General features: G+C 37.0%; 1 protein-coding gene and 1 long non-coding RNA gene across 4 annotated transcripts in view; one reads left to right on the forward strand and one right to left on the reverse strand.

Annotated features, from left to right (window-relative positions):
• Positions 1 to 21,278, forward strand: part of LOC120527502 (PDZ and LIM domain protein 3-like) — a 58,795-nt gene extending 37,517 nt beyond the window's left edge. The window contains exons 3-8 of one of the 3 annotated variants that reach the window (XM_039750988.1): positions 2,374 to 2,458; positions 9,886 to 9,953; positions 13,577 to 13,813; positions 17,631 to 17,761; positions 18,699 to 18,810; positions 20,582 to 21,278. In XM_039750988.1, coding sequence (XP_039606922.1) covers positions 2,374 to 2,458; positions 9,886 to 9,953; positions 13,577 to 13,813; positions 17,631 to 17,761; positions 18,699 to 18,810; positions 20,582 to 20,771 — 823 coding nt within the window. In that variant the 3' untranslated portion in view covers positions 20,772 to 21,278. Of the gene's footprint in view, positions 1 to 2,373; positions 2,459 to 9,440; positions 9,629 to 9,885; positions 9,954 to 13,576; positions 13,814 to 17,630; positions 17,762 to 18,698; positions 18,811 to 20,581 lie in introns of all 3 variants that reach the window. The other 2 variants (XM_039750990.1, XM_039750989.1) reach the window with 2 other exon arrangements.
• LOC120527503 overlaps positions 1 to 27,087 on the reverse strand; it is a 96,890-nt gene that overhangs the window by 68,709 nt on the left and 1,094 nt on the right. The gene's annotated exons all lie outside the window — the stretch shown is intronic.

Genomic DNA, 27,087 nt, shown 5'->3' on the forward strand with positions numbered 1-27,087 from the left:
CTCATGTTAACCTAAGCATTGGATAATAAGCACCATATAATCATAGCTATTGGTCAACAGTAATAAAAAAAATACTTAATAGGTGCATGTGTCATTTTTAGGAGATCTTAGTTTGTTATTGTAATCTGGGTCAGTTCACAAAAAAAATATGTACCACAAATTTCCACTGTAAAACGGGAATACTCTTGTAGTAACCTCAATCCCAGAATAATGCCAAGGAGACTGAACATAAGAGAGAAGCGTTTATTAGATAAATTAGGTGAAGAACTCAAACAGGGAGTATTCAAAGACTTCTGAATGGTGAGGTTTTCCAGTTTTCATGTCTTTCTACATTTAGGTGGGGAATCTTTATGAGCAAATCCAGTTTTTTTGGGTTGCAGACTTCATTTTTGACATCTATTTATTGTGGAATTTGTTTAGAAAGGATCCAAATAGTTTGAATTGTTTTCCCAATGATATTTTGTTTTTACATTACTATGAAAATTGGTCCTATGGTGTGCAATACATCATGGCAACAGGATATTCAAGATTCAGATTCTCAAAAGGATTTAGCACGTGTTTTCCTAGCACAGATTTTGGTGAAAGACTTCTTGCTGTGTTTATTGTTTTTCAGTTGGCATTTAGGATTTGTCTATTGATTATATTGACTCCCTGAGTAAAAACTTTGCCCATTATTTTGACTATATATCTTTCTTCTGGTACCTTATAAATCATATCTACCTTTCTGCCAACCAAAGCAGAACACATAGTCCAAATAAATCAAATCCCTTCTATATCTGTAGGGTTTGATTCTAGGAGGTGGAGCTCTTAACTATAGTGTGAGGCAGATTGCCCACTTGTCCTCCTAAACATCCACACCAGAACTCCCTTTACCACCCATCTCACCAGGCCTTGGCCTCTTTTCCCCCACTAGTCATATATTTGTACTTTTCTTACCACGTTAAATTTTAAGTGGTTTAAGTGGTGATAAAGAAGTGCTATTATTTGGTGCGTGACAAATGGATCATCATTAAACAGGCAAGGGTTTGATACGCAAGTCTGTCAAATTTTGCTAAAATAAAAATGTTATACAGAAATTATACCCACAATTCTTAAGTCATTAGCAGACATTTAATTCTTAATCTTCCTACATAATGTTCATTTCACCAAATATAAAATGCTGTTTAAAAGTTGCTGCAAAAAACTTATCTGAGCCATCACAAAACTAAACCTAATATTCTTTTTCATTTACACTGATTTAGTCTTTTGCTTTGTTGATCCAAAATTCATTCAACATTTTGTGCACTGCTGTCTTTACAGACACAGTTACCTCATGTCAACACTTCCCTACCAAAGCTAGCAATGGCTGTCTCTGCCATTAACAACATGGCACAAGCAATGAAAACAAAGATTAAAAAGTGTAACCACCAAAACAATTACAGAAATCATTCCCAAAATTAAATTGAGACATTTTGTAATTAGATCCACACATCTCCCCTTATTAAAAACACACTGTAGGAAAAAAAGGCCAGTGTAATGTGGGATAGCTTCAAGGGTCTCATCCTGTGTATCCTAGGGTCACTAAGCCACAGCTCCTTCTGATGACCTGTTGCCTATTTTGACAGCAAGAGAGGGAGATATTTTTCATGTATTTCCTTCTGAGAAGGCTTTGCCACCTGTAGTTTTTTCCTCTCTGACCTTGCAGCTTTGCATGAAAATGGGTTATAACCAAAGCATTTGCTGGTTCATCTGTTGTCTACACTCCTGAGATAAAGCTACTTCCTCCATTTATGCCGCTTCTCTCTCTCATGTATGTTGGTACACCATCTGTTTACACACTTGGTACTACACTGGCATATTAACTTACGTTGCCATTGCCAGTACTACCTGTGCCTTTTTTATTGCAAGAGCCTCATAATACCCTGACTGTCCTATAACAGCCTCCATAGCTTGCAGTCTTAAATTTGATTAAATTTTCACCAGATATTCTAGAAGTACCATACCAAATGTACTTCCAAACTGTGAAATAAGAAAACCTAACCAAAAATGTATTTGAATGCTTATCTCTTTCATCTAGCCGTTTCTTGCTTCCATATTGTAATTCTGTCATTTCTCTTTCACAGCAAAATTCTTTCTTGAGTGGTTTTTCTGACATTAGCCCAGGTCTGTCTTAATAGCATCATAGGCCCTTAAGCAAAGTAATGTGTTGGGAGCCCCTGTTTTGATAGCAAAACAGAAACATACATAGGCATTAGAAACATCATGGGCCCCCCGGCCAGTGCCTATACGTTAAGATTGCCTTGTACACATTTAATATACATGTACGTTCACCTGTAAGACAGACTATTTTTCATATGCATATTGAAAGAATTACCTTTTATCTTTCTTATTCAGGCCAGAAACAAAACTTTGGTCACCTCAAGTGAAAGAAGACGGTAAATCTCATCCATTTAAGATTAATTTGGAAGCTGAACAGCAAGTAAGTATAGCAAATTATAAAATAGGTCTATATCTGATTATTCCTGATGTTGCCTACTGCTTGTTCCAATTTAAATGATGTTGAGTATGCTCTCAGGATTCTGTTGAGAAACAGGCACTTATGAAGGAATATTTCTGACAAAAATAAACAAAGAAAGAAATAAAAAAATAAATGCACAAATAAAGGTATTGTGAAATGTTAGCATAAATAATGTATCATGAAACGTAACCATAAATAGATAAATGTGTCAAGAATTATGAGCATAAATGAAAAAATTGTTACAAAATACATTTTTTTGTGGCTTATATACAGTGGTGTGAAAAAATATTTGCCCCTTCCTGATTTCTTATTATTTTGCATGTTTGTCACACAAAATGTTTCTGATCATCAAATACATTTAACCATTAGTCAAATATAAACACAAGTAAACACAAAATGCAGTTTTTAAATGATGGTTTTTATTATTTAGGGAGAAAAAAAATCCAAACCTACATGGCCCTGTGTCAAAAAGTAATTGCCCCCTGAACCTAATAACTGGTTGGGCCACCCTTAGCAGCAATAACTGCAATCAAGCGTTTGCGATAACTTGCAATGAGTCTTTTACAGCGCTCTGGAGGAATTTTGGCCCACTCATCTTTGCAGAATTGTTGTAATTCAGCTTTATTTGAGGGTTTTCTAGCATGAACCGTCTTTTTAAGGTCATGCCATAGCATCTCAATTGGATTCAGGTCAGGACTTTGACTAGGCCACTCCAAAGTCTTCATTTTGTTTTTCTTCAGCCATTCAGAGGTGGATTTGCTGGTGTGTTTTGGGTCATTGTCCGGTTGCAGCACCCAAGATCGCTTCAGCTTGAGTTGACGAACAGATGGCCGGACATTCTCCTTCAGGATTTTTTGGTAGACAGTAGAATTCATGGTTCCATCTATCACAGCAAACCTTCCAGGTCCTGAAGCAGCAAAACAACCCCAGACCATCACACTACCACCACCATATTTTACTGTTGGTATGATGTTCTTTTTTTGAAATGCTGTGTTCCTTTTACGCCAGATGTAACTGGACATTTGCCTTCCAAAAAGTTCAACTTTTGTCTCATCAGTCCACAAGGTATTTTCCCAAAAGTCTTGGCAATCATTGAGATGTTTCTTAGCAAAATTGAGACGAGCCCCAATGTTCTTTTTGCTTAACAGTGGTTTGCGTCTTGGAAATCTGCAATGCAGGCCGTTTTTGCCCAGTCTCTTTCTTATGGTGGAGTCGTGAACACTGACCTTAATTGAGGCAAGTGAGGCCTGCAGTTCTTTAGACGTTGTCCTGGGGTCTTTTGTGACCTCTCGGATGAGTCGTCTCTGCGCTCTTGGGGTAATTTTGGTTGGCCGGCCACTCCTGGGAAGGTTTACCACTGTTCCATGTTTTTGCCATTTGTGGATAATGGCTCTCACTGTGATTCGCTGGAGTCCCAAAGCTTTAGAAATGGCTTTATAACCTTTACCAGACTGATAGATCTCAATTACTTCTGTTCTCATTTGTTCCTGAATTTCTTTGGATCTTGGCATGATGTCTAGCTTTTGAGGTGCTTTTGGTCTACTTCTCTGTGTCAGGCAGCTCCTATTTAAGTGATTTCTTGATTGAAACAGGTGTGGCAGTAATCAGGCCTGGGGGTGGCTACGGAAATTGAACTCAGGTGTGATACACCACAGTTAGGTTATTTTTTAACAAGGGGGCAATTACTTTTTCACACAGGGCCATGTAGGTTTGGATTTTTTCTCCCTAAATAATAAAACCATCATTTAAAAACTGCATTTTGTGTTTACTTGTGTTATATTTGACTAATGGTTAAATGTGTTTGATGATCAGAAACATTTTGTGTGACAAACATGCAAAAGAATAAGAAATCAGGAAGGGGGCAAATAGTTTTTCACACCACTGTATTTATTTCATTTTTCCCGTAATATTCCTCCAAATGCATCATGAAATATGGCTTGAAATAAAACTCAGTATCACTTGTTAAATTTGAGAGTGGGCTCTAGTACATAGTGTTTTGATTGGTAAATAGTTTTCTGTAGATTCTGTAGACAACTTACCAATCAAAACACAGCATGTGCTAGAGCCCACCCACTCTGCCTTTAACAGGTGATACTGACAGTTTTATTTTAAGCCATATTTCATGAAGCATTTGCAGGAATATTACTGCAAAATGAAATAAATAAAACAGCAAGAAAAAAATATTTCAGAAAACATTTATTTATTTATTTATGCTCACATTTCTTGACACGTTTATTTATGCTTACATTTCATTACATGTTTATTTATTTATGCTCACATTTCACAGGACTTTTATATACTGTATTTGTGCATATATTTAGTTGCTGAATTTTTGATTGAAATATTCCCCCATAGGCAGTTACTTAAAGGGGGTATACTATTGAGGAGGCACTACTTCTATTGGCTCATACCAAAGGCATAAAACTCATTCATCTTAAATATCACAATAAAACTACAAGAAAATTAAAACATAACCTTTATAGAAATCTGCACTACGTATACCAACCAGACAATATTCTGTACCTTAACTTTTAAGGCAACAATTGCCAATCCTCTTCTTAGTAGGAACATACAGTATAGTGTGATAAATTTTACAAGTTATTTTACGACAAAAAGTAAAGAAGGTTGTATATTAACACAAAGTTAAATTTATCATGCATTTGTTCATTTTCTGAACCCACTTTTTTATCACAGGGTGACAGGGAGCTATAGTTTGTCCTTAAATTGTCTTTTCACATGTCTTTTGCTTGTCAGAGCGCAAGGTCAGTCATTGTATAGCGCCCCTGGAGCAATTTTCACGTTAAGGTCCTTGCTCACCATAGTACTAACACATCACCAAATTACACACAGTGATACAGATAACTGACAAAGTAAAGGAAACACTTGGGCATATCAGGGATACAAATGTATCTGAAAGCAGGTACAGTACTGGCATACTGTAGATGTGGTCATTGAAACAACTAAAGTAGCAGCAAAGCATGCTTAAGGTCTTATGTAAAAATGCTGGACAGATCAATAAAAAATTAAATAACAGAGACTTTTCTAAGAGATTCACCCCGATAACCTTGTGATGCTTTATGAGGGGTCAAGTTGAGGTCAAGTTGATTTTGGTTTAGAGTTCTGGGGCAAAGATGTCATCAGCCGCAGTTATCAAGCACTTAAACTTCAACTCAATTTTCATTTCAGGGTATTCTTGTATACTGCTGTTCTCCACAGTCAATATTAAAGTATACTTACAAAGATTTACAAATATGAAAGTGTAAAACCATACATTTACATACATAAGCACAGATCTATTAACTGTGCATATATAATAATAATATAAAAAGGGAACATGGTAACACATAGGTTGGTTTAGACATTCTATATCAGCGTGCAGTGTTCTGGGAATTTTTTTCCTCCCATATTCCAAAGAGGCATACTTTTGATTGATTGACTGACTGACTGCAAATTGGCCTGGTTTAGCAGAGTTTCTCCATATGGGACGGATTCCTGACTTGTACCCAGTAGTACATGAAAAAAATCTTTGTTCCAGTGTAACCCTATATCGTAATAAGTGGGTTCAGAAAACATACAGTATTCATTCATTCATTCATAACAGAGTAATGAAAAGATCTCTCTCCTGCTGTCAAGGAGGAATTTAGGATTCATCAGTTTGATAAATGAATCAGAATTTGGGAATATATTAAGCAAAATCTGGAAATAAGTCAAATGGGAGAACACAAGACCACCAATGCTCACTTAGCCAGTTAATACTATTTCATGTACAGTATATAAGCTATAATTAGGTCTGTGATAGTGTTAAAAAAAAAAACCAGGAGTCTCAAATTTTCTCAATGAAATCATCACCCTAAAGGCATCAGGATGACATTATATTGAGCGATCTGACAGAGTTTTTGGAAATCATTACAAAAATATCAACAGACCTGGGTTTTTTTGGTTTTTTTTTTTAATGAGTGCCAAACTGAAACTTCCACTAATGACTCCTGCATTTTGTTTTTACTTCATTTAATTGCACTCTGGGGTGTTTGTTTAGGCAGCAATGTGGGTATTGAGTAGCTAGTAATGCAACTGAATTTCTTGCAGCTAGCTAGTGTTCAGGTGATTGTATGAAACTAAATAAATCTATTTCCATACTGTATATATATATACTATATATATATATATCAGTACCCATTCCAGTGTACATGGAAGTTCCTAAGTAGGTTACATTTCATTTGTAACAATACATAAAATATTCTAAGTGCAGTGTTGGGAACAATATATCCTAAAATAATTTCTCAACGATACCTGCCAGTATTGCTTTCTGCAGAAATGAGGGAATTAGGCACATTGCATGAACAGTCCATCAAATATGTGATACTACTATAGTTATAAAATTACCAAGAATTCAATACACCTGACTTTCATGAGAGTTGGATAACAAATTAACAAAAAAATGTAATAGGATTCAAATTCAAGGTCCAATTAAAAAATAAAGTAATATTCATTTTCTGAGTTGAAATATGGAATAATAGAGAAAGCCACTGAGAGCCAATGAAGTTAAATGTGTAATTTTATGCAAAAGATGAAATCATTTTCAAGTGGATTTACATTTATATTGTGAAATGTGCAAAAAATATACACAATAAAGCATTTTTGCATTTTTCTGTTGCGATTGGACCAATTCTCACAAATAAAAAGATAACACCTCAGGAGCTGTACTTGTGACATGTAATGTTTATTGCCAGAATGCCTTGGCAATGTCATTATAAGTCTGCTTATAAAAAGTATATGATTAAATATATGTACATTATATTCTTTGTTTGCCTTGAGCAGAATATAGAGCATGTTTAGTAGCAAGAATACTGGGGTAAAGTACATGACTTTTAGGTTATGAAAACTGCAGCATAGCCAAGCGGCTCAGTATTTTAAATGTGTTAATTACAAGCCTCTAGGTTCATATTCAAACCACATCACTTAATCTGTCAACACATCACTGTGCTGTACAACTCATGCTATCCAATTTTTTTTAACGGTGTTCATCATGAAAGCCAAATAAAAATTGGCCAATACTTCTCCCCCATCCGCTTCGCCCATTTGGCCAGCCCAAACTACTAAATCTTGTGAATAAGACTTGGAAATGAATGGTCTTTCTAAGTAATCAGGCTGGGATAAAAACACAAAATACAGATTTAAAAAACAGTTAAAGTTCAAAACAAAACCAGAAATTTTTAACAAAAAGGGAGATCAAAATTTACTAACACTCATTTGATGTTTTTTCCTTAATTACCACTAAACACTTAAAACTTAAATTCTGGACTATGAGAGCCAACATCTTTTATAATTACAAAGTAATGATGTTACAGCTATGTGACAGGTATTTTATGAATAAGAACCTTGTGACACTACTACAACACACATTACTGTGAGCAATGCTCTTTATTCTTCTCAATAATACCCGAGAACAAATGTATTTCAGATATGAATTAATGCATCTCCCAGTAACCAGGGTTAGAAAACAATCATTGTCCCTCTTGTTTGTTGCAAGAGATTACTAAAGAAGGTTGGCAACAGGAAGGGCACCTAGCCAAAAAAATTCTGCTTCAATATCCTCAAAATTTTGGGGACAACTAGCCAAATAGAGTAGACCCAGAAAATGGTTATTAAACTGGTTGAGGGAAATCTAACAGTTTTCATGGTGAACATCTCAGTGACAAATGTATGCAGGAAGAACAAGCACAGCTAAGGCAAGTGAACAACTAAAGGGCTGATCTTTCCATCTCAGAGAGTTACTACGGACAAAAGTGTGGGTATTTAATTTAGTGGACAATTGCAAAAAATGATCAATCCCTTAATAGTAAATTGTTATTACCTATATTGTAAGCTGTGTGCCTTGTGTTGACAATCCTGCTGCTTTTAAAGAGCTTGTGAATACTTTTATATGTAAAGCATGTTATATCACAAAAGTAAATGGAAAATTTTATTTTATATTGGTGTATTAATGTCTCAAAAGTAATGTCTTTACCATGTATATGATCTGTGTGCAGTAAGTGAGACTACCTCTTTAAGGATATTGCCCGAAGTGCTATACGATTTGAAGCAACAAGAGAAATATAAACAGCACTTGCTATAGAATCTGTTTGAATAGCACATTGTTAAAAAGCATTTTGACAAAATAAATAAATATGCATCTCTTCTACAAAAAGAACCCAATATTTCAGCCTAAAATGTATATACTGTATGTCAGTGTTTACAGAAACCGTAATATTCATGACTACATCCAAAACAAGACAAACTCCCCTGACACCTGCAATAACTAAAATCAGTAACTACTATAAATGGGTGCTGCTTTTAAAACTGTTGTGAAGGACTGCACACAACAGGTACCCTTTAACTCAAATGAAATTTGCTATACATACATTTCAATTGTATTATTAAATAAATGTACTAGCTGTGTGCATTTTTATACCTATACTTGCCAACTCACACCTTCATTGACACACTTTCATTGTGCCTTTCTACAGCAAATTGCTAATAGATATATATGTCTAATGTCATTGACCCATGTCACTAGCCACAGGAGCTCTTGGCTTTGTACTTGTAGGCTTATAAATAAAATTGCACTACAATATAATAACTTACAGAATGTTAATGTAATAGAAAAATATCAGAACTCCAAATATCCAAAAAAAATAAAAACAGTCATTAACAATATACACCATTTATGGATATGAATTATAACCAACCTCTTTTTAAAATCTAATTTTATTTCTGAACTGTATGGTGAATTGCTGTCATTTTTATATAGTGTTGTCAACAAGAAAATAAGTTGGACAAAAATATTTGGTAATAAAAGTTGTGCTAAATCATCAGTAAGGCACATAATTTACAGTCATCTCAGCCAGTATTGTTTTGACCATAGCATGCAGCTTTGTGTGTCTCTGTCCGGCTTTATGTACAGGAGGTTAAACCAATTGGTACTGCTCATAATAGAAGAGCCCAACCATTTGTGGCAGCAGCCAACATTGATGATAAGAGACAGGTGGTCAGCTCGACGTACAACTCTCCCATAGGCCTGTACTCTGCCAGCAATATCCAGGATGCACTTCAAGGACAGCTCCGAGGCCTCATCCATGACAAACCAGAAGGGTGAGTTGCAGCATTTTATTAGCCCGTCTGTCTGTTCAAACCACATGCCATAATACATTTTGGTGTCCAGAAGCACAGCTCTTGAGGTTTAAGTCTTTTATGTGTCCAACATTTCTAAATTTGTCATTCAGCATAAAGTAAGGCAACAGAACAAAACAGAGGAGCACTTTCTGTGAGCAAAAATAACAGTGGCTTTCCCATGATCCTAACTTTGTCATTTCATCCACTAACAGAAATTTAACCTTTATATCTTACAGGATCTAGGCTACTTCGAGCACAAGTTTAACATCAGACCAAAGCCATTTGTAGCCACATCCTCAAGCAGGTTACTTGTGCTAGTGTGCTTTTGGGTTTTGCCATGTAGCATGTATTCTGCATTGTAAAGCTGGTTTCCTGCAGCTTCATAACATAAAAGAAATATTACTAGGTCAAGAAGTGCATCTCTTGCTAAAAACTGTTTTGCCAGAGTAAGGGTAAGGGCAGATGCTTCAAATAAGAAAGGGACTGGAAGATGAAAAGTAGTCAAAACATGCAAACTTATAATCAGACAAATCAAACAAAGCACTCAAAGCCAGGAAAAATACCTAATTCATTGTCAAAAGAAATCTGAAAAATTAATCTAAAGCCAGGAAGTTGAACGAAGAAAGTGTGAGAAAGTAATTTTAGAAATCCATAATCTTGGACAACTAGAAAGTGCACAAAAGTTATTTTTACCTTACATAATTCCAGTTGAGCTGACCTAGAAAAACCATAGAAACAATTACATATAAAAAAAAAAAAAAACACACAAAATGGTGGTGGACTTTAAAAAATTAAACTAGGTCAGAGTAGGACATGAAATAATGCACAATACTTCAAAATTAAAATAGTAAAAACATATTTTACACTTTACAAAATACCATACTAGATCAGAAATTTTGTTTACATAATAGATCAGATATTTTGGGAAAGAAAAAAATCACCTTCTTTAAAAGAAGGGTAGTAAGTTCTTACATTTGTATGGGAATAAGTATTTATCATAATTTGAATTAAAAACATCTTGGGGCATTTACAAAACAATCTGCCATATAAAAATTGATTGAGATGTTTTAAGACTTATAAGAGTTTAACTCTAAAAAGCCTTGATATGCAGACATTGAACAGTGCTGAAGCAAAAGCAATATTGCCAATTCCCTGAAACAAGCTAGTCTTAAATTTCGGCATACTACTTCTTAGTTCCATGATGATGACAACAACACTCCTTTATACACTGCTGACTCCATTCAAGAATTTTGGAGGAGGAAAAAAACAAAAATCTTATTATTCCATACCCTTGATTTTAATCTAAACTTAACAAATGCAGTTTTTTTCCTGTTCCCCAAAAAAAAATAAAATAAATAAAGCTGAAAGGAAAGAGGTTTAACAACATTTCAACCATGCATAAGAATGTTGAAGGTAGAGCTCAAAAGCACCATAGTTACAGGCTTCCAGAGACAATCTAACAATATCTAGGAGGATGAAAGCTTTCCACATTATTTTTTCAAATGTAGGCCAAGTCCTGGAAGGCTTTGGTCACCTCTTCTATGCATGGAATTATCTTCATTAGGTTTAAGCATGTCACCCAACCACAACTCATATAAAGTGCTGTGATTTTGATGTCTCAGCCCCTGATGATTTAGAAGGTTTACTATGGTACATTTGTCATTTTTATTATGTGTAGGTCATATACAATGGGACTGCCTAAAAATGATGCGTTATGTCAAATATCATACTTGTTTTAACTTTTTTAACCAGCATATTTTAAGTCATATAATGACAAGTCCGATGATTTTTATGGTTGAATGATTTGTTTTAATCCACTTCCCTGGAAAGTTTCTTTAGGTCAGATGCCTGTATCGTACATTGTATTACCTTATGACTTGACCAATCATTTGACTATGTTACGCTCAAGCAAAAGTTGTTAGTTGGACCAATTTTAGTACCAATTTTCTTATGCTGGTGTTAGAAGAGAGCAGCAAATAGTAGGGGGTCCAAAATAATTAAATTTACCTGTACAAGCTATAACAATACTCCTATTTGTGGAAAGGCTGGGCACTATAGCACAGCCTAATGGAGGCCACAGCAACTGATGCTTGTAATGAATAATGTTATAAAGACAATTAATTACTCAAAGCTGATATCAATCTAAAGCCAATTGGTATTGTGGAGTTCTGTTTTTAGATTAAATGCAGAAAATAATATACTCATTTGAACTACAGTTCAGAGATTTGAAAAACTGCCACTGGCCTGAAATGTACTACACATTTTTTTTTTTTATACATTTTATCCATTCGGACACCCTTTATTACACTGAACCCACTAAAAAGTGCCTAAACACCACCATCACATCAACAACATAGAAAAGGCAGGACTTTGCTCTGAAAATAAATACTGCTAGGTTCCAAAAGAAAACAAAAAAGCAATGTTAGTCACCTTTCAAGAAGTCAGTGATAGACAGATTATGAGCATATCTGCTATCCAGTGCCATTTCAAGTTAGATACCAGTTTCATTTAATTTTTTGTTGCTATGCAGAGTGGTTTTCTATAGCAGTGCGTTATAAATTATTATTTGTGTCAATTAAATTATGTTGTAGCATTGGGATGAGCCACTCATATTCCCAATGTTTAAAAATGGCTTCCGTTTTTTGTGTGGACCCCAGGAACACACCTAGCCTTGACACGGTTTGCTCATTCAGAAACAGTGACGAGCAATAGGGAAGGAATATATTGCCTAAATGAAAAAAACAAAAACAATCAATGACCAATTAACATGTATGTAAAACCCCAACCAAATTTGGCAGCAAAAATTAGTTAACAAACAATGAACAAATAAAACCGAATGCTACACAAGGCACCATTTGATAAACAATTAACACAACACAGTCTAAACACAGCAGGTGCAGATGATGATGGTGAGTAGAATGAATAACCTTCCGAATTAAATGTATAGTTTTGTCCTACCAGGTTGTGTGAAGATTTCATGTGATTAACAGCACTCCACAGAAAAAGACATATTCAACAATTATGAAATCAAGCAGGCACATAAATCCAGAAACACCTGTAACCCATGGCGGTGGTAGTATTTGTAATCCAACAGAGTGTGAAGCGTAAACACAAACGGACACGTGATCCTGATCCTTTTCCGCATCTTTGACTCCTTTTTAAAGGGAGTACGTAATCTTCCAAGCAACCGCTGCGCGGGTCTGCCCAAAGGTGTAATAGTACTGGGGCTGCTGGGATTTGTAGGCCATTTAAGTAGTGCTGCAGCAAAGTTATTATAAAGTTTGGCTTATAAGTTGAAGTACACTTCATAAGAATAAATTGAATTACATTTTAATTGAAAGAGATTTAGTGATTTTCTTTTGTTTTTAAAGTGTCTACACTTGTCTTTTTAATTTATTTACTAGAATAGGATTAACTGAAATTATCAGAGTAAAGGAGTTTTTTAAGCTTGAAATATTTTGGCTATGAATGTATGGGCATTGATACATCTGAAGCATGATTTAAATCCTAAAGAGAATGGAGTAAATAAATGTAACACTTTATAAGGTAATACACTTTAAAAGAACCTGTACTGAATACAAATATTTGAGAAGAATAGTGACAATATACTGATGTATGGTATAGTATAATATACCAATAAAATATCAACATGCAAATTGAATTCAGTTTGGCATGTTGTAGAAGTCACGGAAATGTTATGTATATTTATTATAAAGTGTTACTGAAAAAGAACCAACTGCATGCAGTTTCATGTTAATTCTCTGATAGAAACACATCCATTTTCAGTTTACCCAATCATTGCTAACTAACTTGTATTATTCCATCTTTTCTCATCTTTGTTTCGTCCCTGTTCATGTCATGCTGCTGCTGCTCTTTTGTTTTGTTTTTGTCATTCCAATTTTTTTGTGCTGAATGGTGGAAGTGCAGTGGCCTCACAGGAGGGTCTGGATACACTGCTTCTTCTGTGGCAGCCATCATTTCCCCTCCTGATCTAAAACCTACTTCTAAAATGATTCCTCAGAAGACCTGGGGTGCACAGTTTCCAGGGGTCAAGATTCAGCATACACAATTTAACTCTCCTATGTCACTATATTCAGACACCAATATTCTGAATACATTGCAAGGTCAGGTGTCTGCTACTGTAGGAGAAAAATGCAATAAAAGGTAATTCTTTTGCTATGTATCAATAATAGACTATGGTCCAGACTGCACTCTTAAAAATAATGGTTCTTTAATGGCACTTTATGGTTCTTAACAGCGTTATATGGTTCTACATAGAACTATTGCTTGACAAAGCACCATTTTATTCTGGGAAGGATATTTTGCATATGAAGTTGATTCTTTCTGCTTTGAAAAACTTTCTAATATGTCGAAAAATAATTAACTACTTAAAGCGTAGAAGAGCAACCTAGCAGGACACTAACAGATTAAGAAAACCTGGATTTAGCCAGTGTTATTGCGTGCTATTGCGTTCTTTTAAAATCAAGAAACTCCGTTACAAATCTGTTACCATTGGTTCATTGTTGTTTACTGTATGGAGCCTGCTGCAAATCTAAATAAAGGTTATTTCTGGAACTTGTGTGGTTGGCTCTTTTTGGAACCAAAAATGTTTCCCCTTTGGCACCTTTATTTTTAAGAGTGTAGTTTAAGGGCAACTTATTTGTTCTTCTGAATATGTGCTTTAGAATCAATTGTTCAGGAGAACAAATTACATCTACCCTGTTATACCCTAGTTTTCTCTGCATTCTTCTGAAAGGAATGGAATAAGATGAATCATGATAGCTACAGTGACATTAGTCATCTTAATGAGATTGTCCACATCATGCAACTTTAACTGCCATTAAATTATGAAGTCTGCCTTTAAAAAAAGTGTTGCATAACTTTGGTAATGGGCAGGAAGCACTACATACCTGTGCTGATTTTTTTAAAATTCAGAAATCTTCTTAATATATTTGTTTTCATCTTCTGAAATTGTCAAAAACAATGTCAACTAAAGCTTTTTGTCAATTGTGGTTCCCTGCTCCTCATGGCTTCTCCCTTCGTTTATTTGGGTTATCCCCCAGAGATTGTACTCCTCCCACATTCCCAAAGATGTCCATGTTAGATTAACTTCTCAATCTAAACTGTCCCAGCATAAGAGTAAATAGGCCCAATGTTGGACTAGTTTCCTCTCCAAGTTTGATTCCTGTCTTGTATCCACTGCTTCCAGGATTAGCTCTGGAGCTGTGAATTGGATTGAACTTTTTTTTTTTTTTTATATATATAAATATAATGCACATAAATTAAATTTCAAGGTAGGGCACATCTACTTGCTATCATACTGCTGGAGAGCGGCGACATGCTGATTAGCACATACAGGTAACAGTGCTCGTGGTCCTGTGCACATATGACAATAATAAGTCTGTAAACATATAGCTAGTAATTAAAAAATAAAAAAACACTATTCAAACTTTCACCCCTTTTTCACTTAGAGTCTATGATTTTCATTCATCATATTGTATAAACATTTTTTCAGTCACAGCAATGCCTGGGTTGCCTGCAGCTAAACCCAAGACATCGATTGTCATAAAACTGAGATGGGCTAGGGTGAATGAGGACACACAACAAGAGCTGGTGCAAAATGGTGCATACAGTGCTTTTATTCACCTAGTTTAAAGTGCAAACAAAGTACAGTGCAGTCTCAAATTATCGTCGATAAAAATCATGCAATCGCAGAGATTAAAACTAGCAATAAGTAAGTTCATTCAGCCATTAAACTTCAATAATGAAACCATGCAGTCACTGGGCTTTGTATTTTTGCCTTTCCACCCAGCTCACCACATATTTTTCTCTCTGTCATGCTGCCAGATGGAGATGGAAACAGTCCTTACCATCACCTTTCACCTGCCATTGGTACACTCATAGTCAGACCGCTGTCTTCCATGTGCCATCAGGTTCCCTAGGAGTCCACCAAATTCCTCTCAATCCTACATACTGCTCAACAGAGATGATTCTCCTTTAGAGAGCCATTACCCTTATCATGCCACCAAGTATTCTGCCTCCTCACCAATGCACTGGTTCACACTCCCAATTCTGCCTTTCTTGATGCTTGCTTTCTTTCGATTTCCCCTCTAACCCACTCTGGTTCCTTTTATATCATCATGGGCACCGGTGCCCTAGTTACACCCTGCAGAGTGTCAATGAGGAAATTGCCTCAACTGATCATGCATTCCATTCACATGCAAATGCAATTTAGCCAATCTTCTCTTCAACCACTCGGCTGTCTTGTTACATATACCAAACAAGACAGCTGAGTGGTGCATCAAATTTATTTTTGGCACCAATGCCTGGATTGAACTGTACCATATGCAAAACTTGTGCTAATCAGATCCCTGGTAAATTTAAAATGCTCTTTTAGCAACACTTCAAAGTTTTTTGTTCTCCTCCCTCCCAGATACCTGTGCCATAATGCAAGACCTTATCAAGAATGATAGGGTATGTATCCTAACTTAATTTCAAGTAAAGAGATTCACACAGAGATGGAATCCATCAAAAACTGTATTCTCTGAAGTAATATAATTTTAGACCAGAGAAGCACAGGTTTTAAACTACAATGGAACAACACAATGTAAAAAAATATCTCTGAGACTGCACTATTTTCAAGGCACATCTAGCTCCATGGACAAACCACCCAAAAAAAAAAAAAAAAACCACCTCAAGTGATGTCATATTCTGGATAAATGTAATTAGGATTCCAGTTTTGCAATCTCCCCATCTCTCTCTCCATCTCAAGAACTATATGTAAATATATTAAAATATGGAAGTTTATAAAAATATTTAGCAATTTAGAGATAATGTAATTAACTAAAATGAATATGAGAAAAAACTTTTCTATTTTATAATTATAATTATTATAATTATAATTTTTATTATACAGGTTCTGTGCTGGCAATCGGAAGGTTGCCAGTTCGAATCCTGTAAATGCCAAAAGTGACTCTACTCCGTTGGGACCTTGAGCAAGACCCTTAACCTGCAATTGCTCCATTCTGGGTATGACATTAATCTGCATCCAGCCCTGCAGGGAAAAACCCGGGGGTTGGTGGTAATATTGGCACTCCAGCCACCATAAAAAACCTCACACTGGTTCCATTCTATCAGAACTAGTGTGGTGCGGAGGTGTCACCCGTTGCATAGCTGCACTCAGGTCCTGAATTAGTTGTATGTGGTGGGTGCGGCAATGCGCTGTATCAGCGCATGCTCCTAACCTCTCCTCTATTTTATAATGTACATGAGAGTTTACAAAGCTTTGCTCCTGCTGCTGGTATTTCACAATTGCTAGACAAACTTTGCTGTGCACATCCACCTCTGCTAGTAAATTCAAATCCCCAGAACTACAGGTGTCTAATCTACCTCTGATCACTTCTCAATGCTTATTTCCAAGTGTTCGGTTTGACTTCTAGTCCCAAGGCTTCCATGCACTTTCCTGACTTTTGCTCACACACGTCTTTCAGTAACATCTTGCCTTTCATTTTGTCATAGTTTATGTCACTTATTGATGACACATGCATTCAAAGAAAACCAAGTGATAAGTGGACTGTGAGGAGCATAACGCTATAATGCTGCTATAAACGTTATGGCAAAAACAGTTATCTAATAGGCATTAGGGTTGAGAGATCCATTGCTTTTACAGATGGATTTCTCCATAAAAATGGGGGTATACACATTTTTGCTTATAATGGTATTGAAGCATGAAACTTATCACTTACATTTTAAAATAGAAAACATCTCAACAATAATAACTATCATTAGAGTCTTTTCTTGAAATCTTATTTAGTTAATGAAAGCAAATTATTTATAAATTAAGATAAAACTAGTTAGAAAGTTAAATGTAAATTATTGAAATGTTGAAATTAGTTTAGTAATTTGCAAACCCAAAGTGAAATATATTTGCCACATAAATTAAAACAAAGATTTATGTATGAATCTGATTATATTTTTACAGTTCAGAGCCCCTGTCATCAATAGAGCAATCCCATGTATACAAGATGCTACAGGAAGACGAAGAACAACATCATGAGCCTCGACAATCAGGATCCTTCCGAGCACTGCAGGAATTTGTGCAGGATGAATCTGGTAAGTTATCTAGATTATTCAGGCTTTTTCTCCCCTATTAAATTTATCAAGCAAAATAATAACGAAATAAAAAGTTTAAGAACCATAGAATCCTGTTCACAAGTGATGGAAGAAATAATCATAAGATTCGCTTAAAAAAAAAAAAAAAGCATGGCAGGAGCATCAATTTTGCAGACATTATGGTCAAGATAGTGGAACAGGAGCTGGACAAAGCTTTCAATTTAATGGTTGACCCAAACCAACATTAAACAACTGTGTTCAATAAGCTCTGTTACTGAAAATATTAGGTCAAAAGTTCAAACACCTGAAATGAGGAAAAGACTAGCAGAGCTCAATCTCTATTTGAAGAGAGAGTGCAACAATACAGGAATAACCTGAGTAGAAATGCTTCTTCTCCAGATTTACAGATGCCAGATAAGGCGGTCTGAGGTAATTTAGATGCAATTTGAAAATTGCCCAAAGTGGCTGTAACCTGCTACAGTCCATGGTGGAATACCAGGGGAAGACCACAGACATAGAGGGATTATACATATCAGCTTACCTCAGAGTTGCTCCAGAATTTTGGTAGAGATACACTGGATCTGGGGTCCTGAATTGGTTTCATGTGGTGGGTGCGGCAATGCGCTGTATCAGCTCATGCTCCTAACCTCTCCTCTATTTTATAATGTATATGAGAGTTTACAAAGTTTTGCTCCTGCTGTTGGTATTTCACAATTGCTAGACAAACTTTGCTGTGCACGTCCACCTCTGCTAGTAAATCAAAATCCTCAGAACTATAGGTGTCTAATCTACCTGTGTATCTCTGCCTGAGAAACAGTGGATTGGTCTGTTAAACCTGGCAGGAAAAGCAGATCAAAAGTACAGTACAGTAAAAATTAGAGCCCTCACATACACAATACAAAATGCTAAAGCTGATTCTGCATTCCTTTCTCAACAGGCTCTCGCCCAGTTGGCATTAGAAGTGTCAAAGCACCAGTGACAAAGCCAGCTGGAAGCGTGACGAGTGTGCAGAAGCTTCCACTGTGTGACAAGTGTGGAAATGGTATAGTGTAAGTAGAGCATCTGGGATCACTTGAATGATTTGATGCAAAACTAAAATTACCTGGACTTACTGCTTGGTCAGTTTAATCACAAATCTCACCCTAGTTCTCTCATGGCCAGGTTCAGCATGGTTACTGCCACAGACCATGTCTCACATGAATTCAGGTCTACAGATTCTTCAGGCAACAGTCCTAAAACCCTATCACTAAGTATACAGTGGGTTCAGAAACTATTCAGACCCCATTCACTTTTTTCACATTTCACTATGTTGCAGTTCAGTGCTAAAATAATTTCAATTAATTCTTTACACTCAACAATCAACACTCAAAACACAAAAATGACCAAGTGAAAACAGGATTTTATAAATGTTTCCAAATTTATCAAAGATAAAAAAAATGGAAATATCACATTAACAAAGGAATTGCGTGCATAGCTTAGACAGGATTATGTTGAGGAACAGATCTGGAGGAAACTACAAAAAAATTCCTGCAGCTGTTAAGTTTCCCAAGAGCACAGTTACCTTCATAATACTTAAATGGAAGAAGTTTGGAACAACCATGACTATTTCTAGAACAGAGCAAGGCCATGGTAAAAGAAGTAACCAAGAACCTGATGGTCTGGAGATGGGGTAAACTTCAAGGACAATTTTTACTGCAACACTCCACTGATCATAGTTTCATGACAGATTATCCAGACAGAATCTTCTTTTCAGTAAAAGACACAGGGAGTTTGCAAAAAGGTACCTAAAGGATTCTGTACTGCAAGAGCAAAGATTCTCCAGCCTAATGACACCAAGATTAGTGTCATGCCTGGACGAAACCAGGCACCATTCAAGACCTGTGCATACTATCATGCTTTATTTAATATTAGAGACAGAAACAGGGAGAATAAATAAGGTTGAGGGAAAGCTTAATGAATCAAAGTACTGTAAAGAAATGTTCTTAATGAAAACTTGCTTCAGAACACTCTGGACCTTGGACTGGGCCAAAGGTTCACCTTTCAATAGAACAATGACCCTAAGCACAAAGCAAAGAGAGCACTGGAATGACTTGGGTACAACTGTGGGGATGCCCTTGAATCACCAAGAAAGAACACAGACTTGAACTCAATTAAACACCTCTGAAGGGACCTGAAAATAGCAGTCCACTAATGATCTTCATACAACCTAATGGAGCTTGAGAGGATCTGCAAAGAGGAATGGCCGAAAATTCCCAAATCCAGGTGTGTAAAGCTTGTCGCATCTTACCCAAGATGACTCAGGCTGTGATCGCTGCCACAGGTGCTTCAACTAAATACTGAGTGAAAGATCTGAATACTTGTGTCAAATGTGACATTATTGTTTTAGATTTTGAATAAATATGCAAAAAATTCTAAAGCTATGCTTTGTTTTTGCTCAGCATTTCTGGGGTATTGAAAGGTGCTTGACGTGGGAGAGAAAATTAATTTAAATGATTTTAGCAAAAGGCTGCAACACAGAAAAATGTGATAAAGTAAGGAGTCTGAATACTTTTTGAATCCACTGTAAATTACATTTCTTACAGGCTAATCTAGATTACATGTGCCCCTATTACAGTAATGCATTCTATGCATCCATCAACACCACCCATATCACAAATCAGGCAAGGGCTTTCCTAATGAATTACTGAACAGGACAAATCAGACAATCAAATGCCTTTTACTTTGAAATTCTGTAAAAGAAAATAAATATTTTTTCAGTTTCTCATAATTCACTAAATATTTATTTCATTAAATGTGTTTCTCTTTTATTTTTTAAAACAGTGGGACTGTTGTCAAGGCACGAGATAAGTTTCGCCACCCAGAGTGTTTTGTATGCTCTGACTGCAACGTGAACCTTAAACAGAAGGGCTACTTCTTTGTGGATGGGCAGCTGTACTGTGAAACCCATGCCAGGTCCAGGATGAGACCACCAGAGGGATATGATGCTGTCACTGTTTACCCTACTGCATAAAATTCCTGCATTGTACTCTATGCGGCAAAAAGCACAATGCTTATAAAACAACTGAAGTGATCTCAAAGATTAAGCTGTCACAGCTTGCCTCCATTGCAGTATAATCCTAGATGCAACACTGAAATGCGCTGCTTGATCATATTTAAAGTACATTGCACATAGTCACCCATACTAGCAGCTTCAAATTTATCAAAAAAAAGCACAATAAAACTTTTGGCACAAAAATGAAATAACTTGGAAGCCTAAAGCAACCAGGCCCTCTAGGCAACTGGGCTTCAATACGTTTCCTATGCAAGATTCTATATAAAAATCTCAACTGATTATTTGAAGATTCTAAAAAATGACTAGCAATAAGCACTTCAGTCTGTTCACCCTGATGACAATGTTGATATAACTGAAATAAAAGCTTTAGTACAATTACATTTCTAGTTTAAACATTTTCCCAATGACATTAAAGTGCACAAATACATTTGTAGATTTTGAATAAAAGCAAAGGTATCTATTGTATGTGATGTGCAATTTTTTATTTCCTCCCTTCAGTCCACTTTCTGAATCCAGTTAATTCAGCCTGGGGCTTCGGGGGGTTGGAACCTATCCTCACAGCACTATGTACAAAGCAGGAAATAAACTTGAGTAGATCACCAGTCTATCACAGAGCACACTCACTGAAATTGTGCCAATTGAAAAAAACGACAATCAACCTAATGTTCACATTTTTGAGCTCTAGGAGAAAACCATAATTCTCACACATGAGGACCGTGTGAAAAACAAAATTGAGAAAATGTGCAGGCCAAAGAATGGAATTTACCAACAACGCTGGGACTTTAAGACAGCAGCAGGGCCATCCATGGGCCTCAGCCAAAACTTTTAACATTGTCACTTCAGTCTAGTTTTATTTAGTGCGCGCCCTTAAAGGATAAGTTTGGCATTTCTTCATAAACACTGTATACTGTAAATGCATTTACTACACAAAAAAGAACACACCACAAAGTGAAAGAGCTGGGGAACCACCTTGTTGACCCCATATAATTTGAAAGAATGCACAAAAAAGCAACGTGCAGTATTTTGCGGTAATGTCTTTCCAGACACAAGTTCAGAAGAGAACTGAGAACAAGATGGCTGGTTTAGGCATTATATAGTCATTTGGTAGAAAGAAGCCAGTCCAGGATGGCAGACAATGAAGGTGATGTTAGTGGTAGAGTGGCCATCAGTCTTCCATTTTGCACAGGGAGAAAGAGAAAAGGCATTAAGACCACGGTGCCAATCCCTGGTTCAGCAGGTAATTACCATCACCAAAGCTCTTAAGCCGTCTCCCATGTTCACAAGCATGACAATATATAAAGCAATAAGAGGTCTGTCCATCTGGCATCTGTGCCTTTGCCAGGCATTATGTCATCCAGAATCCACAAGAGGGTGGGAATGCGATGAACAATGGCAAGTAGACAGCATAGGATAGTAAAGCAAGCAATACACATTTGTGCATCTGTGCAACATGCTGTCCACAACAAGGATGGAATGTCTGATGAAGTAAAAAGCACAAAGAAAGAGGAATGTAAGAGTTGGCCAGTGAACATAGGTTTATAAATGCTGGATGCAACCGAAACAGAAGAACTTACCATTGTACCATAATCCCTGTTTTAATAAATAGGTTTTACACTATGCTAGTACAGCTACACTCTCATATACTGTATGTACATAAACAAAAAGGATGATAAAGTTTTGAGATATAATAGTAGTGCTTATGATTCAGACATGTCAACATAGATGGCAAAAACTGCAAAAGCAAGTTTCTTGCCTATTGTGATTTTGTCTCTAATTTTTTTTTTTAGGACTGCACAAATTGTGACTGGTCCAAATCTCATATAAGTACAGAGGTCTATCCTGAATCTGCTCCACACATGCAAAATTAATGAATCAGTTTTATCAGACAGATGCTGTTTACTCATACTATATACACCAAATCAGGACACTTCAAACTTTATTATAATAAAAACTGCTTTTAATAAAAACTGCTGTGAAAATATAAAGACAAACCCAAACCTGTACAAATGGGATTCTAAGAAATTATTGACAATTTCCTGTATTTAACGCCTCTTTTGTCTTTAGTCCCTAGAAAAACATTACATGGGTATTCTATCATAATTCAAACTCGCCTGCCTATCTGCTGAAGTCAGCAACTATTGAAACAAATGTTTTCTTGGCTATCAAATTAACCTGTGCTGTGCCTCGCCAGTCTTTAGCAATTCAGGGGTAAACTGCTATAGCGTTAAATTACAAAACTTTGACAACCCAACATTACTATTTTCTCATTTCTATTCAGATACTGTTATTTCAGTCTGGTTCTGGGACTGTCAGGTGCCTCTGCAAATCTTTGTTAATAGACTCATGGTCATCTACAATGGGAAGAAGTAGGAAAAGAGAACATGAAGGCGATGCCTTTTTAGTTGAGATTCTCGTGATATTCAATAGTGAACTCTGAGTTCTGGGAGGGTGCCAAGGTTGCCAACAGATTTAGCCAATATGCTCATAAACTGAGGGATGGATGGAATCAGGCCAACAACTAAGCCCAAGAGTATTTTCTGCCCCAACACACATATATTAACAACACACACCAGAAAAAGGCATTGACAAAAATACAAAATGAACACCACAAACAAAATGTTGGCCACATTAATCCGTTTCTCTCTTGTATCAGTATGTAATTATTATGAGGTAGTTCATAGGGCCAGAATGATTAATGATTTTAGCTGGCTCAAGCTTAGCAGAAAATTATGATGTGGCATTGGAGAGAGAATGAGTGAACAATCAGACCAGGTCTCCGTCAATGCATTTTACAGATCAATGTCTCTTATTTTATGCCTTGTCCTCCTACCTTGACATCTCATCATGCTCTCCTGAACCAGTTTCTTCGGCAATACAAGATGGTAAAGGACTTTTATATGGAATCATTATATGTAAATGATTCTTTCAAGGAGAACCAGAATTTGTTGATCCAGAAACAAAACCACAGGGATCTCATCTGTTACTTCATGCTTCACAGTGTTAAGAGTGAGGTGGAGCTTAGGGAGCCACTGATCCCATTCCTGATGGTGATCCCCAGCAAAGAATGCAATTATTGGCTTTAGAGTCTAGTTAACTTGCTCAATCAGGATGGTTTGGAGGTGATAGACAGTGGTCTTCTTATGGTGCACCCCCCCCAACTTCTTGAAAAAGTCTCCTATAACTGTGCTGGTAAACTGTGGGCCTCGGTCTTAAACAATACTCCTTACCACACAACATTAGGTAAAGATACTGTATCATACTTTAGGATGGAACAAAGCCGCTCTGTTTTTACATTGCGTAAATCAAATAGTAATACCCATTTGGTGAAATAATCCACCACCACCATCAGAAAGGTCTTCGTGCTCCAAAGCCATGATCCCATGACATCAACTCTCGAAATCTCTCCTGGTGCTATTATTGATATGCATTGCAAAACTCGGCTCTTTCAGCTGACAACAAATGTCCTAGGAAGGAGATCTGGGTCTGTAGGAAGTGACAATTTATGTTCAGTGCAAGTCAGGCCTGTCTGAGCCATTAAAAGGTGATGCCGAGGTCCTAAAGGTAGCAATGGATAGTCAGGGAGTAGACAATGATGTCATCTATATAAACAAAGCAGATCTTCCTAATCTGCTCCCTTGGCACTTGCTCCTAGATTTCCATTGAAATGTTGCTGCATCATATTTTATTCGAAATGGCATGACATGGAAATGGGGGAGATGACCACTGTCTTCATCACACGGTCCTGTCCCATGCACATCTGCCAATATCCAGATTGCAAACCCGATGAAGTGAAGACCACTGCTCTCAGGGATTCCAGGATTTCATGAACCAGAGGCATGGGGTAATTATAGTGGTGGGTTTTGGCATTAATACCTTTATAGACCACACAAAATAGGTAGTTGCCATCAGATTTTGGGATTAACACCACCGGCGATGTGTAGATTAAGGAAGAGGGCTCCAGGATGTCAAGTACCAGCATCCTCTTATCTCAGTCTGCAATTAGCCTCTTCTGGTAACGAGAGACATTACAAGCTCTGTGACGAACAGGGACCTCTCATCAACAGTGTGGATTTGATGACACACCACATTCATATGACCAAGTCTCTCCATCCATGCTGGACTTTGGAAGGCAATAAACTAATGCTGGACTCAACTGGGCTGACATCCTCTACTATTCAAGCATAATAAAAACATACCACTGGCCTATACAGATTTTCTTGCCCCTTCTCCTTAATCCTTTACACCCTGACAAAGTGTATTCCTTCTGTTTTGGATTAATAACCACTCATGTGACTATGATGGAATTTAGTCCCTGAAGAAGAAGCGCCATGGCCAGGTGTGCATCCTCTAGGACATGCACATGCATGAGACGAGTGTAGATTACAGTAAACCAAAGTGAGACCCTGCCCACATGACCATACACTCACCCTTCAGCCAAGAAGAATTTTACTGTCATAGACCTTTGCAGAAGCTCGCGGGGAGGTTTAATTTGATCCCACTAACTGTGTCTTATCAGTAGGGTCCACGATTTACCGCGGCAAGAAATCATAAATTCCGCGGCATGTTTTTTTTTTTTAATTCAGCGGCGTACCGCGGCACTGCAAATGCACTACCAGAACTCCATAAGACTAATTCGCAAGCAAAATAAATGCAATTTTTCTTATTCTTAATCCTTAATAATAATCAATCATAATTCGTAATAATCAAATAGGTATATCAAAGCGTTCACATCCGCACATTTTAATCCACAGATTTGCTTTAGGCAAACGATGCTGAAACATATGTAGGCATAATATTATTCTCAACAAACTATCGAATAATGTGTCTAAAGTTATTGTTTATTTATTGTTGAAGAAAACGGCACTGTAAATTCGTAGGTTTTCTTGAGGCAAAGAATATCGCAGTGGTGACAACACCGATCCATATTTTGGGAACGAAAGTTCCACATCAACAGAAGAGATCGGCAACGCAATGTAAACTTTAGCAAGATCTGCTAAGCGAGGTAGTCTGTCCTCTAAGGCACGCCAAAAAGCAGTGATATCAGCTGGAATTACTTTACAAGATGCTATGTCCAGATAAGCTTGCCATTCATCTGCTGCAGCCATCATTGTTGGCATTGATCGTGCATGATCAGCAAAATTCTTCGATAAGAGTGGTAGCTGTCGTGGATCAAATATTCTCACAGATCTGAATAGGTATATTGCCGGCTGTTTGGTTCCCACAAAATATTCTTCAAGTTTAGCAGAAGCATTGTGCTTTGTATCTTCACAGCTGCTGGTTGCAACTGGAAATCCGGACGATTTCTGGCAAGACAGCAAGTCAGACACTTTGTTGTAGACATCGACAGCCATGAATGACTGTGCCTCAAAATAAATCATAGTGTTCATAATTGGCTGGCAGTGAACAGATACAAATTCAAGTTCAGCTCTCAGCTCGTTAAGTTTATCAGTACTTTGCAGCAACGCCGACAGCTTCTTTAACTGAACTGTAGCTCCATTGTGTCCGATTTCAGTAGCAACGAACGAGATGTTAATGAGATGATGCAATAGGTTAAAGAAAGAACTTAAAGAAGTAATCACAACTAATTATACGAATATCAATATGCCTCAAATGGTGAGCTTTCGTTCAGATTTGGTATTTTCCGCGCAAAACCCTAAACTTATCAGGGTAAAGGTGCTGCCTGTGTCCAGGACTGCATCCCCGGTAATACATCTAACACTTGCTGGACAACGAAAAACGGAATGTCTGCTCCAACGCTGGTAAGCGCTGCACTGCCTGAACGATCCTTGAATTTACTAGGTTTAGGACCATTGTTGCCTTGCACCCAGGGTCTTTATTTTAACACCAGGGGATCGTCATCTAGGCCCGGTCATTTTCTATCAAGGACGCTATTCTCATAATGCCATGCAGCCTCGGGTTACATACACTACTCTTTTCTTCAGCCATACCAGAATTTTACTTTAAGCAAAGTCACTAATCGATTGCGTCTGACCCGGTCTGCTTGCCATCAACTGTTCCTCCACTTCTGTTTTATAGTCTCCTGGCAGGAAAGCCTCCGAAAAAGCAGCACAAAATTAAGCCCAGTCCTAAACATTCTTTTCCGCCTGCCATCAACAGCGCGCTGGACCCTTCCGAGCAGCGTTCAGAAGTCCCAACTGCTCTGCCAGCCTCAAAAGGTTCGACTACTCGGTCAATAAGCAGCGGCAGGAAAAGCGGAAAATACGGAATGACCCCAGCGCAATCCTTCGATGACACGCAATGTAGGCCTACCTGC

The sequence above is a fragment of the Polypterus senegalus genome, chromosome 4 (assembly GCF_016835505.1).
Source record: "Polypterus senegalus isolate Bchr_013 chromosome 4, ASM1683550v1, whole genome shotgun sequence".
NCBI lineage: Eukaryota > Metazoa > Chordata > Cladistia > Polypteriformes > Polypteridae > Polypterus > Polypterus senegalus.